The sequence below is a fragment of the Monodelphis domestica genome, chromosome 1 (genome assembly GCF_027887165.1).
Source record: "Monodelphis domestica isolate mMonDom1 chromosome 1, mMonDom1.pri, whole genome shotgun sequence".
Classification (NCBI taxonomy): Eukaryota; Metazoa; Chordata; class Mammalia; order Didelphimorphia; family Didelphidae; genus Monodelphis; species Monodelphis domestica.
Genome location: NC_077227.1, coordinates 37,174,116 through 37,193,720, shown reverse-complemented (window position 1 = coordinate 37,193,720; position 19,605 = coordinate 37,174,116). Strand labels below are relative to the sequence as shown.

The window sequence follows — 19,605 nt, the reverse complement described above, 5'->3', positions numbered from 1 at the left end:
TATTCTAAAGGAAGATTGCAATGTATTGAGGATGGATTGGAGAGAGGAGCTATTTCTCACAGCAGAATACAGGAAGGATGATGAAGAGCTGAATTGAGTGGTTGTGGTGTGAGTTAAGAGAAGGAAATATACATATGAATAAGAGTTCCTTATTGACTGGGTAGGGGAGGTGAAGAATAATGAAAAATTGAAGATGACTCCAAGGTTGCAGGAGCTATTAGAAGACCTGATAGAAATACAGGAATTAAGAGGAAGAGTGGATTTTGGAGGAAAGAGAAATGAGGTGGATTTGTTTGTTTGTTTGTTTCATTCTGGAAAAGATCTAGAAGATAAGCTGAAGATTTAATCACTTTCTTCGTTCCACTTGAACCTCCATCCCAGGAGCACAGGCAAGGATTATTAGCCTAAAAAAATACAGAAAAGCCTTTAAAGATATATTCAGTTGGATTGGCCATTAGGGAGGTCATCAGTAACTTTGGAGAAAGCAGTTTCCAAAGCAGCAGTGGTGAATTGGTCAGAAGTTCTCTGAGAGACAGAATAGTACAGTGGTGAGAGAATAGGCTCTGAAATCAGGGGACCTGGTTCCTGCCTCTACTATTTACTAGCCCTGTGTCCTCAGACAAGTTACTTGACTCCATGGGCCTCAGTTTTCTCATCTGTAAAATGAGGGGATTGAGTTAGATGGCCTCAGAGGTCCCCTCCATGTCAAAGATCCTATGATCCTACAAGAGCTCTTCAAACACAATGTGTCAGGGCTGGATGGGGCTTTAGAAAAGACTGAGTGGTCTCAGTGGCCACCTGTGACCCATTTGTAGGAAGAACAGAACTTGGGGGGGCCTTGAAACCCTCCATCTTCCCCCCCAACATGAGATTTATCCCTCTTCTCTTTTCTGGGTATCCTGGTACAGGTGACTAAGGAAAGATCTTTCTTTGACCTACCCTGCTCTCCTGGCCAGTCTGGTCCTCTTCCTCTCTCCAGGATACTGACCTTTTGGGTGACTGGTTTCCTTTTGGATCTGGGTGCTCTTTGGGCTCCCAAAGGGATATTTAAAGGGACCAGTTATCAAAAGGCTCTCCCTTCATGGCCTCAGCCAAGGATCAGTTCTGGAGATCCAGACTTCCCCAGCAAGGCATTTCAGAGAACTCGGTATCTGATTCCCTCATTTGACAGCAGAGAAAGCTGACCCCAAAGGCAAGGTGACTTGTCCAAGGTCCCCTCCTTTTGGTCCTCCAGCTCCTGGCTTTCCCCAGTGCTAGAGCTCAGCTTAATGGATCAAAAGGGCCCCAAAGGAGAGGCTCTCTTTTTCCTCCTGGCTAAGCCTCTCTCCCATGCTTAAAGTCACTGGTAGGGGGAGTTCCAGGGCAGAATGATGACGGGAGGAGTGGAGGAAGAGGATCAAGGCCAGGGAGGGAGGGATTTCAGAAAACAAACTTCTCCAATTTGTATAGAAGCTCATTTTCAGTCCTTCCCATGGAGAATAGTGCTTTGCTTTCTTGTTCGTCATCTTTGACCTCCTCTCCCTAGACGCACATGCTATTTTTTTCCAAGAAGAAGAATGAAGCTATTAAGCATAAGGAAGGAAACCCAAAACTAATGAATGTGGGCCTTGTGATGGCCACAAAGGGCCCCTCCAGCTGGGAGAGCTGGGGAAAGCTCCCATTGACCCTCCTGCCCTCCCCCCTTCCCCCTCCCATAGTGAAGCCCTAGATGGAACTCCCAGAACTGGCTATATGTCCCGAGTCCTCCCCAGAAGCAGACAAGCAGGGAGGAGCACTATCTCAGGGTCTCAGGCTTCTTGCCAAATGGGGAATTAGATGTCAGTGTTGCAGGGGAGAGAGGGGATAAATGGTGGGATCCCCTGTCACTGTTTCCTGGGCTTCTTTTGAAAATCTATCTGAGGGAGCCGGGAAAAAGAAAGACATTTTCTCATGGTGGCCACTGGTGAGCCTCAGGACCCAGAGCTCAGGATAAATGAGCTCAGTGCCACCTGGAGGAAGCCAGGGAGCTGGGGAGTTATCTCTGACAAGCATCTCCATCCTTACTGTCTCCCTAGGGGCCAGGCTGGCCCGAGAGTCCAGGGATAGTTGGCATGGAGAAAGCCAATGGGGATGTGGTCCACACTATCACCCCTCCATGCTTCTTGATGGCTCCAAGCTCTGTCCCTGACCTCTGCAGGTTCACACGCTTGGATACCTTGGTGCTTTCCTCCAGGGAATGACTTCCTCCACTGATAAACAGCATTATGTTTGGAGTCAGAGGACCTGGGTTCAAATCTTGATCCTGCCACTTTCTACCTGGATGGCCCTGGGTTTGACTTCTCTGAGGTTCCATTTCTTCACTTCTTTTTTTTTTTTTAAACCCTTACCTTCCGTCTTGGAGTCAATACTGTGTATTGGCTCCAAGGCAGAAGAGTGGTAAGGGCTAGGCAATGGGGGTCAAGTGACTTGCCCAGGGTCACACAGCTTGGAAGTGGCTGAGGCCAGATTTGAACCTAGGACCTCCCATCTCTAGGCCTGGCTCTTAATCCACTGAGCTACCCAGTTGCCCCCTTCTTCACTTCTAAAGTGAGGAACTTGGACTAGATGATCTCAAAGGTCCCTTCCAGAATTGAATCTCTGTTCTAGGAATGTCCCAACCCTTCTTGGTAAACCATTTCATGAGTTATCATGTTAAAAAAAAGTCATCACCAAAATTAGCCCCCATCATGGTAGTCTTCTCTGAACTCAACTAGACTAGCCCTTAGCTGTCAGGCACAAGGTCTTTAACCAGGCCAGCACGTTCCACTCGATGCCTATGGGGATGGGAGGAAGGGGAGCAGTCTTGATGGTTATATCATCATGAAATGAGAACTATTTGGGGCTTTATTCCAACTCTGTCACTGGACAGTTCAAGAACCCATTCACTCTTAATGAGTGTATGCGTACCAAGGAGACAGAGCCAACAAATGGAATGGTCCCTGTCCTCGGAGAGCTTAGACTCTATTGGAGAGGGCAGCATAGACATACATTTTATATAAATATGTATATATGAGTATATGTTCTTGCATGTACATATACACATATATAAAAATATATATATATACACATACATGTATACCAGTATATATCCCAAATAGGTTTTTATATTTATTTGATATCTATCTTTATTTTTATATATGTACATTAAAATGTTTTTAATAATATAAGTTTATTTTATATACATAAATATATTGATATAAATTTAAAAATATAAAGATAAAATTAAAATTATATCTATTTATTTGAATATATTTTGAATCTACATATAAATCTATATATTTTATTTATACACATACTCCAAATAGATATAATATTGCATTTTCCTAGATAAGTCACTTCACCAGTGTAAGCCTCAGTTTTCCTATCTATAAAATAGGGAAAGATCTTTGTGAAGAAAGCATTGAGAGGCTTTAGAAAATTCAGGTGATTATTGGCTCAGCATTTTAAGGAGCTGGGATGTTGATAAGCAGATCCTTCAGGCCCCAACCCTCCCCCCCCCTCCCCCCCCCCCCCCCCCGTGTGCCCTGGGTCCTTCAGTAGATGGTCTTTCTTTTGTGAGTGATGGCAGCCCTTGATGATGCGAGGGTGGTTTGGTTTCTGTCACTGGAAGTCTTTCTGGTTTGGAAGCTCTTGTTGAAGTTTGAATTCCATCCTCATGGCCTCCAGACCTCAGGGTTTAGGGATGGGATATGTCTGAGGTAAGTGGAGGGGGCAAGACAAGAGCTCAAATCTTGAGGCTCAAGTCTAGGGCCATTTCTGGTATACACTGTATAATTAAAAATCTGTTATCCTAAAAAAAAGAACTACATTTCCCAGGAGTCCACTGACTTCCTGTCTTTACATACTTCCTGTAGATAGGGGTTATTAGGCAGGGGACGTGGAAGGTCCCACCTCTTTACTTCCCATCCTGAGCTTGATGGTGTTAAGGCAGGTGTTTGAACTGGTTGATCAGCCATGGGCATGTGGTCTTTATTTTGTACTCTCTTTATTCTTTGATTTCTAATGATTATTTAAAATATATATATACATATATATTATTGAGATTTAATTTTAACTTTTACAACACTCTAATGGGAGAGTATCCAGGCAGGTCCAGGCAGCTGACCAAATCTCCTCAGCTCTCCTGGAAAGAAAACTAGCCTTGGATCCAAAAGAGCTGTGTTCAATTCCTGCCTCCACTCCCTATTGAGATAGCCTTTGTTCCTTCCTCTGTTAAATGGGGATGATGCTTGTCCTACCTGTGAGATTCCAGGAGGTGTGTATAAAGCACACTGGATATGGAACCAGGAGAGATCTGGGATCAAACAAGTCCCACCTCTGCCATTTCCTAGCGGTGTAACCGAAGGAAGTTCACATGGATCTGTCTAAACCTCACTCTCTTCATCTGTGAAATAGAGACAAGAATATCTGTGTACCTACTTCACAGGGTTGTTGTGAAGATAGAATGAGACAAAAAGGGCCCAGGTTTTGCAAATATTACGGTGCCATGTAAATGTCAGCTACTCTTGCCACCTTCTCTCTGACTTGTTGGGAGCAAAGTATGAATGGTTAGTTTTGATTCTGAGATTCCCCAGAGCAGCTTTGGTGGCAGAATGACCCCCCAACCAGGGTCCACCGACTCTCCAGGATCTGTGGAAGTCAATGAACTCGGGACTGTTAATATTTGGGGAACAATTCCAATATAAATGGCTCCCTTTGCAAGGCTGTGTATTTTGTCATGTCTTTAAACTTGCAATTCTGACAAGGGACCAGGGGGCTACACTGCATTGCCAAAGGGGAGGTAAGGGTGCTGTTCAGGACCCAGAAAAGTTTAAGAGCCCCTGTTGTAAAACGAATGAGAAAGGGTTTAAAATAATAGGATTGGGAACATTAAGGGACCTTTGGAATGAGTCAGTTATTTTATGGAGGCCCAGAGTCACACAGCCATTCAGGATGAGACCCAGCTTGTGAACCCTGGAATTCTAGCACCAAAGACTGGTTTTTCCATTGTACAACTTCACCTCAAGTGAAGGCGTTGGAAGCCTGGCACAAAGTAGGCACTTAGCACATGTTTATTGACCAGCTGACTTGAATTCCATACCCAGTGAGGAAATCATCCTAGTCCTACTTTTTTAGTGCTTTCTTCCCATCCACAGAGGCAGGTAGGTGACATGTGCTACTAAAACCTTGAATCCAACCTGAGTTCAAATCCAGCCTGAGATACTTTCCAACTGTGGGACCCTGGATAAGTCTTTTAACCCCTACCTGCCTCAGTTTCCTATACCATGAAAGAGATGATAATAGCACACACTTCACAGGGTGGTTGTGAGGAATGTATGAAAAAATATTTGTAAAACACTTAGCATAATGCCTGGCACAAAGGAGGTGCTTAATAAATGCTTGTCTCTTCCCTCAAGCTCGCTTCCACTTAGTTACTTCTATCCATGAGGGCAGAGACTATTTTTCATTTTTGTCCTTGTCTCCCTAGCCAGACTACCTTGTATGTACTAGGCCATTGATGAAGGTTTGCTGAATTGAATTAAAACCCTCAGAAACTCTGAGCTGTGCCCTCCTGTGCCTACTCTACACACCCAGTCATAACCACAGGCCTCTCTTGGTCTTTCTTTCTTTCTTTCCTTTTTCTCCTTCCTTCCTTCCCCCCTTCCTTCCCTCCCTTCCTCCCTCCCTCCTTCCTTCCTTCCTTCCTTCCTTCCTTCCTTCCTTCCTTCCTTCCTTCCTTCCTTCCTTCCTTCCTTCCTTCCTTCCTTCCTTCCTTCCTTCCTTCCTTCCTTCCTTTCTTTCTCTTTCTTCCTTCCTTCCTTCCTTCCTTCCTTCCTTCCTTCCTTCCTTCCTTTCTTTCTCTTTCTTCCTTTCTTTCTTCCTTCCTTCCTTCCTTCCTTCCTTCCTTCCTTCCTTCCTTCCTTTCTTTCTCTTTCTTCCTTTCTTTCTTCCTTCCTTCCTTTCTTTCTTCCTTTCTTCCTTCCTTCCTTCCTTCCTTCCTTCCTTCCTTCCTCCTTCCTTCCTTCCTTCCTTCCTTCCTTCCTTCTTTCTTTCTTTCTTTCTTTTCTTTCTTTCTTTCTTTCTTTCTTTCTTTCTTTCTTCTTTCTTTCTTTCTTTCTTTCTTTCTTTTCTTTTCTTTCTTTCTTTCTTTCTTTCTTTCTTTCTTTCTTTCTTTCTTTCTTTCTTTTTCAGTTCCTCACCTGTAAAATGAAGATAACTTCACCACCCTCATAAACTTGGGAAAGGAATTATTTTCCTGGGCATCTCTGTTCTTCTGTAAAATGAAGGGATTGTCTTAGAACAACAACTCTTAAATTGGAGACTGTGAACTTGGATTTTAAAAAATATTTTGATAACTATGTTTCAATGTCATTGGTTTCCTTTGTAATCCTAGATATTTTACTTTGTACATTTCAAAACAAGAGTCTGAAAAGGGTTGCCCCAAACAGTGTGCAAGAAGAGAATGACACCCAAAAGATTAAGGATCTCCAAGGTTCCTTTCAGTTCTAAGTGCTATAGTTCCTGTCCTGATACTACCCATCCCTTCTTATGGGAGCAAAGTGCTTAATAATCCTTAATGTGCTTTATAAATGGGATCTGTGGACTGATAATATTGTTATCTGAGGGGCAGCTGGGGTCACAGTGGATAAAGCACCAGGCCTGGAGTTGGGAAGACCCAAGTTCAAAACTGGCCTCAGACACTGGGCAAGTCACTTCATCCTGTTTAATTTAGTTTCCTCATCTGTAAAATGAACTGGAGAAGAAAATGACAAACCACTCCAGTGCCTCTGCCAAGAAAACCCCACACGGGGTCACAGAGAGTCAGACCCGACCACAACGACTGAATGATGATACTGTTATTCCCTAAAACCCAGGTCCTGGTGTGGGCAACTCTGCTATGGTTGCTGAGTGTCTCCTGTTGCCATAACTCAAAGATGGGAATGGGTAATTCTATCCATTTAAGGAATGCAGAGGCCTTTTCTTTCAGGGGGCACCAGCAGTGCCCTGCCTTCCCCAACCCAGCTAACAATTGTGGACTTCTGGATTAAATGTCTCTTTCCCCAGATCCCCTGAAAACCAATCCCTTGGATCCATCTGGCTGGTAGGGACAGAGGAGAAGGGGGACAAGGGAGGGGAGAATAGGGAGTCGTACAAAGCAGCATCCCTGCGGGCTTCTCTGCTCACTGCTCCCCTCTTTTTTAGGATCCTTGGTTCTTCTTATTCCCCGGCGGCTTCGGCATCCCATGCTCCCACCTATAATGAAGCTCCTGCCACGGCTCCTAAGCCCCGGGTGGTCACCACGGCTAGCATCAGACCTTCAGTCTACCAGTCAGGTGAGAGCACATGGATAGGTATGTATGGATCTGGAGAGGACATGATGTGTGTGTGTGTGTGTGTGTGTGTGTGTGTGTGTGTGTGTGTGTGTGTAAGTCACAGGGAAATTGAGGAGCTGACCAAAACTTAGAATCTTCTTGATGGAGGATCCCACATCCCAGGCACAGTGGAAAAAGCTCAGTCTCTCCCTGAATTAAGACTACAAGACCATTCATTGATTTAGAGCTGGAAAGGTCCTTCAAGGCCATATGCTCCAGCCCCTTCATTTTACAGGAGAGTAAACTGAGGCTCTGAAAGGTCCAATGACTTGCCTATGGTCATACAGTGAAAGAGCGAGGATTTTAATTCTGGTCCTCTGATTCCAAATCCCAAACTCTTTCTACCCATTCAAGGATATAAGGCGTGGGGCTGAGATGGGCTATATGTGATAGATGGTCACCTTGAACCCTGAAATTTCTGGTGCAAGAGTCACAAGGAACTCCTGTCTCTTAAAGGTTAGGAGTTAATAGCAAGGAGGCTCTCTTTCCCCTACATACAGCAAGCCCTACTTGCTGGGAGCAGAATTATGGGTTTCAAGTTCACCTTTGTTCCAACTCACCTGCCCTCCAAGGAAAGGAAGAATTGCCTGCTCAGAGTTGGCTGGTGGGCTGGCATTGGGCCAGGGCATTTCCCAGAGAGCCAGGTGGAACATATGAATGCTCCTCCCCATCCTTCCTCCCACAGCCCAAGAGCTGGTGAAAGGTCAGGATCAAATTCAGGCTCCTCCCCCCCCCCCCAACAAAGGTGACTTGTTTTAAACATGGTCCCCAGGAAAGCCTAGCCTACCAAGTGTCCTCTCATCATTCCCCACTGTAGCCTCCCACTGGACCTTTCCCTGGAGTTCTGGGACAAAGGCCCAGTTGAGTACAATTTTTAATGGGTAAGGATTGTCCCTGCTGCCTTCTTCACAGGATTTGCCTCTCAAATAACAAAGGGAATTCTCTGGTTAAAGCTCAGTAGGGCCAAGATGGAGGCAGGCAGGAACTCCTTCTGCCTCAAATATGACTAGTGATGGGAAGCAGGGGAGGATCATTGACCTCCCTTCAACATTTTATTAGGCTTAGTAGGACCTAGCTCAAGGACAGAGACATGAACAGAGTAAAAGAGGTGGGGTTTGGGGGAGGAGTAGTGGGAAGTACACTGGATGGGAAGCCAGCAGTGCTGAGCCTACATCCTGGCTGAGTGGAGGGACCTGTGTTTTTGGACATGACCAGTGAGGGAATTAGCTCTCCTTGATTATGCATTTTTGTTACAAGGTCTTCTTCTTCTTCTTTCTCCTTCTCCTTCTCCTTCTCCTTCTCCTTCTCCTTCTCCTTCTCCTTCTCCTTCTCCTTCTCCTTCTCCTTCTCCTTCTCCTTCTTCTCCTTCTCCTTCTCCTTCTCCTTCTCCTTCTCCTTCTCCTTCTCCTTCTCCTTCTCCTCCTTCTCCTTCTCCTTCTCCTTCTCCTTCTCCTTCTCCTTCTCCTTCTCCTTCTCCTTCTCCTTCTCCTTCTCCTTCTCCTTCTCCTTCTCCTTCTCCTTCTCCTTCTCCTTCTCCTTCTCCTTCTCCTTCTCCTTCTCCTTCTCCTTCTCCTTCTCCTTCTCCTTCTCCTTCTCCTTCTCCTTCTCCTTCTCCTTCTCCTTCTCCTTCTCCTTCTCCTTCTCCTTCTTCTTCTTCTTCTTCTTCTTCTTCTTCTTCTTCTTCTTCTTCTTCTTCTTCTTCTTCTTCTTCTTCTTCTTCTTCTTCTTCTTCTTCTTCTTCTTCTTCTTCTTCTTCTTCTTCTTTTCTTCTTTTTAAAATTATCCTTTATGGGAGGTCCTGGGTTCAAATCTGGCCTCAGACACTTCCCAGCTGTGTGACCCTGGGCAAGTCACTTGACCCCCATTGCCTAGCCCTTACCACTCTTCTGCCTTGGAGCCAATAAATAGTATTGACTTCAAGACGGAAGGTAAGGGTTTATTAAAAAAAAATTATTCTTTAACTGAAGAAATGATGTGTAAGGAGTGAAAAGGAGAGAAAGTAAGGGCTTATTAATTGAAAAATAATAAGGGGATAGCTGGGTAGCTCAGTATATTGAGAGCCAGACCAAGAGATAGGAGGTTGTAGGTTCAAATCTGGCCCCAGACACTTCCTAGCTTGTGACCTTGGGCAAGTCACTTAACTCTCATTACATAGCCCTTACCACTCTTCTGCCTTGGAACCAATATATAGAATTGATTCTAAGGTGGAAGGTAAGGGTTTTAAAGAAATAATAAAATCCTTCTTGTGTGACCACAAATATTAATCTGTGTGACCTTGGATACATCATTTCAATTTTATAATCTCTCGGTTCCAAACAATAGGGTTAGACTAGCTGATCTCTAAAATCCCTTCCAGCTTTAAATTCTAGGATATTATGTCCTGAAAAGGAAGGCAATAGCCAGATTAAAGAGTGCCTGGAAATACCAGTCTAAAACAATGAGAACCACTGACAAGTTTCTCTATAGCCCTTTGAAAACTAATGTTTTCAGGGTCCAGCTTGGTGGTGTGGCTGGGAGTGGTTCGCCCATGGGCAAGGCAGGGCCACAGAAGAGCAGAATCCTCCCAAGACTGGGGACTTTTAAGAGCAGTGCCAGTATTGTGAGCTTAGTAAAATGAAAAACATTTCGAAATGCTAAGTATAGCACCAGGAATGATGGGGCAGAATGCCAGGGTAGCCAGGCTACAGCCTTGCTTAATGTTCAGAATACTGAAAGGAAATAGAACCTCCTTGGAGAGATGCCAGGCTGCCCTTAACCTTGGAACAGAAGTTCCTGGGCAAAGAGAACTTGATGAAAAAGCCTGTGCTCTCTGCCCCTGGTAGCACCATCCATGGAAGCCAGGCCTCTGGGCAAAGAGGGCCTTCTCTTAGGGTAATGTGGGGCCTGGCACCATTTGGGGCCCTTCTTCCTTCCTTCTTAATCTGGGCCCTCTTCCAGTCTGTATCTGGGTCGGCTGTGTGTGCCCCGCTAGGTGGCAGCATACCCTTAGTTCCAGTTTCAGGCCCCAGTGGAGGGCGGGAGAAGAATGAGGGCCCATAGAAGAACCCAGCCTCTTTTTAACTCCTTCACGCCCAAGATTGACTTCAGACCTGTCGGGCTGGTGTGGAGCTGGAGAAGGATTTGTTTTGGTTCCCTGAAATAAGAAGGTCTCACCCACATCCCAGACATTAACTCATTCCTCCCTGAAGGGTGGGAGGGACAGGAATTCTCTGACTTATTTGGGAATGGAAGGCTGGTATTGGTCTTTCCAAAGGGCACAGGCAGGCCCGAGTCATAGATGGGTTAGTATTCCCAAAGTTTCCAGGTTTAGTCTGGGCCTGAGGGTCTATAGGGGCATCACTAAACAGTACCTTAAAGGTTTATATAGGACTATGAGTTGGGTAATTTAAGAATTAAGATTCCCATTTTAGAGATGAAGAAATGATGGCTCTTATAACAACTTTTAAGTGTGGGAATAGGGCACAGCTGGGTGGCTCAGAGGACCGAGAGCCAAGCCTTGAGATGGGAGGTCCTGGGTTCAGAACTGGCCTCAGACTCTTCCTAGCTGTGTGACCCTGGGCAAGTCACTTGACCCTCTTTGCCTAGCCCTTACCACTCTTCTTCCTTGGAACCCATACTGAATATTGATTCCAAGATGAAAGAAGTGGGGCCAAAAAAAAAAAAAGAATCTATAGGGTTCATGTTTTGGGGCAGGGCTTAAGCAACATTGGCCCCAGTTTCAATAATGGCCCTTACTAGGCCATCAGGCTTGGAGATGAAAGATCTGGGTCCCTGGACTGAGAAACTCCCACCTCCCAGAGGATGCCACTCTTGGTTTTCTCTCTATTGGCAAGGGGGCCTGGGTAGCTATTCACATACCACTCATCCAGACGATCTCTGAAGCCATGGCGGCATCAAGAAAAGGGAGAGTGAGGCGATGATGATATCACTCTGTATTTATTCCAGATCTTGCCAAACTCAGCCCTCCTCAGACAGGCTCTCATTCCAGCTCTGAGGATCCCAGGGAGGAAGTGCAAGAGCCCAGGGTATCTCCCACTCTGAAAGTAGGGAATCTGAGGCATTGATTGTTTTGTGGCCAACAGTAAAGAAGTTCAGTCTCTGGGAAACCCAGATCTGTATCCTTCCACCCAACCCTTAGGTCAGAAACCCTTTTCTCCTGGATGCCCCAACACTCCTCCCCTTGGGACCGTGGGTGGTGTTTCTGGAGCAGAACCAACAATCCTCTTGCAATCATGATCTTATCCAGGGCCCCCACTCTGCTGGCGCCATAGGTGGGGCGCCTGGAGATACTGAAGTTCCTTCTAAAAACCCTTGGGGCCTTGATGAGGAAGGCAGGACAATTTGGGGGTAATGGGCAACCCAACCATTCAATGGCTCCCAAAGGGTTGGATGTTACCCAGCACCCTCTCTGGAATCCCAGGATCCCTAGAAAGGGGACAAACCACTGAAATGATCATCTTTAGATACAACTTTGAGTATGTTGAAGCAGGGACTCAGCTCCTGAGGATCCTGGGAGGGAAACATGGTCTTGCCAGAGGCTGAGGGAGTGAGTAAGGGCTCTTTGAAAAAAGTTGGGCAGAGAACTTAGAATTAGTTAGGAATCACCTCGTTTAATTACATATTCTCTAAGCAGCCTTGCGATAGGGGGCCTTTTGAACTTGCCAATTAGAGATGAAAGATCACCTTCTAATTTGGACGGCCTTCATGTCATCATGCAGAAATAGGAACATCCTCTGGGCAGGCTCTGAAGAGAGAAGATGGCAAGGCTGCTTTTAAGCACTGTTTACCATGCCAAAGTGGGCAAAGGGGAACGAGGGGCTCAGAGAGGCCATTTGGTTCCAAGGCTGATTAGCAGAACGATTGGATGTGTAGTCTTGAAGAAGAAGGTGCTATGCTAGGGTGGAACTCGTTTAGTGGTTTTGTTTTTGTTTTCTTCTGAAAAGAAGAGGTAAGAGGCAAAGAACTCAGTAATAGCAAACAGTAGCATTTATAGAGAGAACTTTAAGATTCATGAGGCACTTGGGATGATCTCATTTGATTTGATTTCTCAAAAACTCTGAAATTGGAGTGGATTGGATTGGATTTGAACTCAAAAACTCTGAAAAGTAGGAGATTGTTCCCTTTTTCCAGAGAAGGAAACTGAGGCAGAGAGACCACCCCAGGTTTCACAGCTTAATAAGGATTCAAACTCAGGGCTCCCTGGCTCCAAGCGAAGGACTCTATCCTAGGTACCACCTAGCTGCCTCAACCTTCCACCTCCCTGTCTTTGAATAAGATTGTCCTCATTTTAGGAGCTTAGTCCCTCCTTGGAGCCTCAATTCAAACCATGCCTCTAATCCTCCCTAGGTGACCTTGGACAAATCATTTCTCTCCCTTGAGTCTCATTCCTCTCACTCCATGGCTAACTTGAAAGCTCATAATCCTATGATCCCCCATTAAACTGTGAGCTTCTTGTTGGCAGAGACTTTTGCTTTTCTTTGTAACTCCAGGACTTAGCATGGTGCCTGGCACCTAGTAGAAGCTTAAATATATTTAAATTTTTTTCTTTTTTATAACCCTCACCTTCCATCTCAGCATCAATACTGTGTATTGGTTCCAAGGCAGAAAAGTCATCAGGACTAGGTAATGGGGGTTTAAGGGACTTACCCAGGGTGACACAGCTAGGAAGTGTTTGGGGTCAGATTTGAACCCAGGACCTTCTGTCTCTAGGCCCAATTCTCCATCCACCGAGTTACTTAGGTGTATTTTAATAAATATTTTTTAACTAACAAACTGACAGCCAAGCAAGTAAGTACTGCATCAGGACACATCTGAGCAGTGGATTGGGCCACAGGCCCAGCTCAAGACTCCAGAACTCATTTCCTAAAAGGAACTTGTTGAAGCTCTCTGGAGAGAAGTCAATCAAATCTTGAACAGAACTCTCCAATTCAGAAATAGAAGATGCCTTATATACACCACTTAGAGTAAGACTTCACGTTCACTCCACTTGGAGCCCCTGATTCTGTCCAAGGCCCAGACTTTTACTGTTTATTCCCATGCCCATTTGCCCAGTATAAATAAAAATATTAAAAATAAATAAAAATAATAAAATAAAATAAAAATTTGCCACATTGTAAATAGAGGCATTTCACTCAGCTCCAAGAAGTAACTACAAGACCATAGTGGCATCTGAGAGCTCATTATTTGAACTGGGAAAGCAGTGCTCTCATTTTTTTTCCTATTGATTCCCTTTCTCCAAAGCCATCAGTGGCTCCCTACTTCTGCTAAGATGAAATACACATTTCTCAGGGCTTAGAACCCTACAAAATCTAATTTCAGCCATCCTTTTTTTCCTCTTTTTAATAATAAAAATCCTTACCTTCCATCTTAGAATCAATACAAAGTATTGATTCCAAGGCAGAAGAATAATCAGGGCTGGGCAAGTGACTTGCCCAGAGTCACCCAGCTAGGAAGTGTCTGAGGCTAGATCTGAACCCAGGGCCTCTTATCTCTTGGCTTGGCTTTCTATCCACTGAGCCACCTAGCTAGCCCCGGACAACCATCCTTCTTAATCTCATTTTCCATGATTTCCCTTCACAAATTCTCTATGCCAACCAAACTTTATTTTGAATTGTCCCCCAATAAATCTGATCCCCCTTCTCTGCTTCTGGCATCCCCACAGATTGTCCTCCAGTCCCAGAATGTTCTCCCTTCTCATCTTTGATTCTCTCAACCATCATCTTCTTTCATGGTCTCTTCTCAGGTGCCGCCTTGTCCAAGAAGCCTCCCCTGCTCTCCTCCCTCCAATCATGAACTCTGTGCCCTTCCTCAAATTATTCTGTATTTCCTTCCTTGTGGATGTGCTCTATCTCCCAAGAAAAGACCAATTCCTTAACGGAGGAAAATATCTCATTTCTGCCTTAGAAGTACACCATAGATACCCCAATAAGATGTTTTAAATTGAATTCTAATAGCCCTAATTCTCTCTCCCCCCAAACCATCAAAATGACTCTCAAGTCTCCCCATCTATGAATACATCCCCTTTTTCTTCCCTCTCTACCCTCCTCCTTTCTTCCTCTTGGGTACTTTTTCTTTGTTCCTTCCTTTCTCAGTCTCCCAAACAGTTGTATGAGGGGAGATAGAGTTTCATTTTATTTCTATAACTAATTTAAGAACCAAGTAGATCTAGAGAAGTAAGGTGCTTATCTCCCAGACACCTCCAGGTCCTTTTGGAATTCCCATCCTTCCTTCCTCCAAGGTTGGGCCACTTGGACCCCAGGAAGAACTAGGGCACAGGATTTAGAGAGAAAGGAGCCTTAAAGGTTCTTTAGTCCTACCCCATCATCAAGAATAGAGGGACCTCAGAGACCATCTAGCCCAACCTTCTCATTTTCCTGAAAAGAAAACCAAGGCCTACAGAGGTTGAGTGACTTCTCCAAGGTCACACAGGTTCTTAATAGCAGTTCTAGGATTTAAACATGGTTCCTCAGACTTCAAATCCAGTCTTCTTTCCTTTGTTAGACTATAATATTATAAGGGATAATATTGTAGATCCAGAGATGGAAGGGACCTCAAATGCCATCTAGTCCAAAGACCTCATTTTTCTGAGGAGGAAAGTGAGACCTGGAGCAATTAAATGACTTGCCCATGGTCACACAGATAGACAGTAGCAAAGATAAGATTTGAACCAGGATCCTCTGCCAAAAAAAAAATCCAATATTCATTCCCCACTTCATTTCCCCCAAAAAGAGTGGCTGAATGTTCCCACACAATAGTTGTTTAGGAATAACCAATGGAGAAAGGGGTTCAGTTGCCTGTCTGGATCTTGGAGGAAAAGGGGGGTTTTCTTCTCACTAAAATGGGGGGAGGCACTGCATACAAGGAGCCGAGTCAAAGGTTGGGGAGGAGCAGGTAACTGGGAAAACTTCAGGTCTTGAAGCTCTTCATACAGAGGATGGGGAACCAGAGTGGCCCAAACAATATGGAGGAGGGCTGAAATTCCTTCACCCCATCCCGACTCTGAGCCCCCTGCCATCTCCTGCTCCTTGTGGACCATTTGTGGCCAGTGGGGGATCAGGGATGGAGAGACTCCCACCAGGTCTTCCTGGTAGTCTAGGGGAGCAGGAAGCATCATGGTTTCTGTCCAAGGGAGAGCTGAGGATGATCTCCAGAGAGGAGCAAAGAGGCTTCCCTAAATATTTTGCCTTAATGAGGGCTCTGGGTGCCTGGTGGAAGATGGAAACAAGCCCATGTGTAGGCAGGACATGTCTGCATCTGTCTCTGGCTCAGCAGAGGGGGAGAGCTGAGCATTCTTAGAACCCAGAATTTCCCAGGGCTGGGATGATGCCTGGTGAGTGAACTCACTGGAAACTCTTCCTCTAGCCCCTTGTTGGGTCTCCTGGTCCAGAGTGGGACTACCATTTTGGCGACTGTAATCTGCTCTTTGACTGCCATGGCTCAGCCATCGAGGTGCTAAGGAGGGCATGGATGCTGAGAGGGAGTCCAGAAGTCTTAGATTCTCTTCCCTCATTTCTGCTCCTTGTCTCCCTCTAACCCATTGGAGGAGATAAAATGGGGGGTTTGGGGAAGGCACCTGGACTGGACACTCTCCTGCCCGGGTCTGGAATGACTGCCTCCACCTGGAGAAAGATGTCTTCAAGACTCAGTGTCCTTATCTCTAAAATGGGTGGAGGAACATTTTCACTATCTATCTCAGGGGGCTTTGAGAGGAAGTGGAAGTACTTTGTATTGTGTGAAGCATTATTCAGATTTCTTTCTTATTTCCCCAGATCCAATTCATTTTTCTGCTAACCCCCCCAACCCCAGCATTTCTATTTTTTGGAGAAAGGGAATAAATTCAGGCATGACCCGTTATGTACATTATTCACTGGGGCCATTTTTAGGCAGTTGGAGGGCAGATAGAATGCTGGACTTGGAATGGGGAAGAGCTGAGTTCAAATCCAGACTCAGACAGTTACTAGTAGTATGATCTTGGGCAAGTCACTTTATCTCTGCCAGTCTGTTTCTCATCCCTGAAATGGGGATAATGACACCATCTACCTCCCAACGTGGTCTCAAATGAAATACCTCTCAAGTATTTAGCACAGGGTCTGGCACACTCACTGTTGATATTATTTTTTCTTCAGATCTCATCTCTGATCTCTGGATAACTAACTCTTCCTGACCCCTTCCTCTTCTTCTTTTTCTTCCTTTTATGTTTTGGGATTACAGTACCTACAAGCAGCTATAGCCCAGCTCCAGGAGCAACCTACAGCCCAGCCCCTGCCTATACCCCATCCCCAGCCCCTGCCTACACCCCATCCCCAGCCCCTGCCTATACCCCATCCCCAGCCCCTGCCTACACCCCATCCCCAGCCCCTGCCTACACCCCATCCCCAGCTCCTTCCTATAACCCTTCCCCATACAGTCCAGCTCCATCAGCAACCTACAGCTCTGGCCCAGGGGAGCCAGCCAGCCGCCCCCCGTGGGTGACCGATGACAACTTCTCTCAAAAGTTCGCCCCTGGGAAGACCACCACCTCGATCAGCAAGCAGGTCCTCCCCCGGGGTGCCCCAGGACCATCGCCAGGCTATACTCCTGCTGGCACCCAGGTACCCACATTAGCCCGAGGCACCATCCAGAGGGCTGAGCGCTTTCCAGCCAGCAACCGGACTCCTCACTGTGGACACTGTAACAGCATCATCCGGTACAGTCATGGGCCCTTGGGGTGGGAGAAGCGGGAAGGAGACCCTGCAGGCAGGGAATCCCAAGGAAGTGTGTGCAGAGGGGTCTCTTCTCTTCCCCCACAGGGCGATCTTCTCAGTCCTGCCTTCTCTATCCTTCCCTTTTCCTTTTCACTCTCTCTTCTTTTGAAGAGGTACCACATTTTTAAAAATAGATGTAGCACAATCAAAATGTGCACCAGAACATAATGGAATATACAGGATGTTGTCTATATCATAGAATCTAGAGTTGTAAGGGAGGGACCTTAGAAGTCATCTGGTCCAACCCCCTCATTTTCTAGGTGAAAAAAATGGAACCTCAGAAAATTTAAGGGTCTTAGACAAGGTCGTGTGGCTGGTCAGGGGCCCAGTCAGGACTTGAACCCAGGTCCTCCAGCCACTACCCTATGCTGACCTACAAATTTCATCATTAAGGAGAAACTCTGTGGTCATCATCCATGTCAGACCTAATTATAGGTGCCCAGCCAGCACACTGCTCCTGGTTCCTTAGGAGGCTTGGGCACTCACAAAGCAAGTGGCCTTACTTCTAGACCCTTGTGGCCTCTTGGCTTTCCTGGGGAGCTGATTATTTCCTGGTCCAGGGCATTGATGGTACCACTTGTCCCTTTGAGTTACTCAAGCCGCCATCACAAATGCTCAAGAGCTCTGAGGAATCTCAAGGATCTTTCAAGTCCAAACCATATCTGACCTTTCCAAATCCCTGGCAAGCAGTCATTAGCCTTTGCTCAATGATCTCTATTGAAGAGGAAGCCACCAACAGTCTTAAAATCCCTCACCATCTTCACCATGTTCCTCTGAACATTCTCCAGTGCCTGGTACTTTGCTCCATGCCTGGCACATAGGAGGTGCTTAATAAATGTTTATTGACTGACTGATCTCCTAAAATGGGGTGTCCAGAATGGAGCACAAGTCTCCAGATAAGGACTGACCTAAGAGAAAGATGGAGGTAGGAGAAAGAACTATATTCTCCTTGGACCTGACCACTATTCCTTTCCTAATGCAACCTAAAATTGCATTCTCTTTATTGACTGTCATATTGAGCTTGCATTCCACTGAAACCCCCAGATCATTTTTGGTATTGTAATGCTTCTCTCCTCATCCCTTCTTCCCTTACAGTTGGGAAGCTGATTTTTTGAGCCCCAGTGTAGAGTTTTACATTTATCACCAGGCTGGATCACATCGTCTTTGATCTGACTCATCGTTTTAGCCTTTCAAACTTCTTTTGGGTCCCACCTCCATCTCTTGCCATGTTTATACTTGTCATCATGGGAACTAATTCCATCTTGTCTCTTTTCTCCCCCAGGGGCCCCTTCCTGGTGGCTATGGGTCGCTCCTGGCACCCAGAAGAGTTCAACTGTGCCTACTGCAAGACCTCTCTGGCTGATGTGTGCTTTGTGGAGGAGCAGAATAACGTGTACTGTGAGCGCTGCTATGAGCAGTTCTTTGCCCCACTGTGTGCCAAGTGCAACACCAAGATCATGGGGGTAAGTCACGAGCCCATCATTCATCCGGCTCTTGCTTTGGGGGTCTCTAGGGACCCACTCATGGCTCCCTACTCATGCTCCAACCCACTACATCTGGAAAAGCAGTTGTACCATTTCCCCCAATTTGTAAAGTCCCATCCAGGGCCCTGGAACTGATGTCCCTCTTCCTCTGAACAGCAACTCAGACACATTTCCTTCTTCCTGGTGTTAGAAGGAGGCAAAGAAAGAAAGAAAAAGAACCCACTCTATTTCCCAGGATGAGGCCCTCCCAGAAAAGAAGCCTGTTAAAGACCCCAGAGGCACGGTGTCTCTGAGTTAGCTCTGGCTTCATGAAGATTAATGTGGGGCCTTTCTTCTTCCAGAGACAGAAATTGCATTAGGTCTAGGCTGCTGAGCTAAACTGTTGCTAGCAAAGTCTTGTCTTTCTTCTCCCAGAGGTGTAGCCGAGGCCAGCCAACTGATGCCTTCTTTTCTTTCTCTTTTTTCCTGCCTTTTTTCCCCAGGAAGTGATGCATGCTCTGAGGCAGACTTGGCATACCACTTGCTTTGTCTGTGCAGCCTGTAGAAAGCCTTTTGGTAATAGCCTTTTCCACATGGAGGATGGAGAACCCTACTGTGAGAAAGGTATGTGGCCCTCCAGAGAGATCTGTGGGGATGTCCAAATCTCATAGCTTGGTGCTTATAAGAAAGAGAACATCAGAGATTTCCAGATGCTTTTGAATGATTGCATAGGGAGTAAGTGGCTGAGCTGAGCTTTGAACCCAGGTCTTTTAACTCCAAATCCAAAAACCTTTTTTTTCTTTTCTTTACTTTTTCTTTTTCCTTTTCCTTTCCTTTCCTTTCTTTTCCTTTCCTTTCCTCTCCTTTCCTCTCCTTTCCTCTCCTTTCCTCTCCTTTCCTCTCCTTTCCTTTCCTTTCCTTTCCTTTCCTTTCCTTTCCTTTCCTTTCCTTTCCTTTCCTTTCCTTTCCTTTCCTTTCCTTTCCTTTCCTTTCCTTTCCTTTCCTTTCCTTTCCTTTCCTTTCCTTTCC

At 45.7% G+C, this 19,605-nt stretch overlaps 1 protein-coding gene across 1 annotated transcript in view; it reads left to right on the top strand.

The window, feature by feature from the left end:
• LDB3 (LIM domain binding 3) overlaps positions 1–19,605 on the top strand; it is a 124,868-nt gene that overhangs the window by 91,039 nt on the left and 14,224 nt on the right. The window contains 4 exon segments of the mRNA XM_056797293.1: positions 7,201–7,331; positions 16,581–17,055; positions 18,396–18,576; positions 19,080–19,200. Of these exon segments, the coding sequence (XP_056653271.1) occupies positions 7,201–7,331; positions 16,581–17,055; positions 18,396–18,576; positions 19,080–19,200 (908 nt within the window).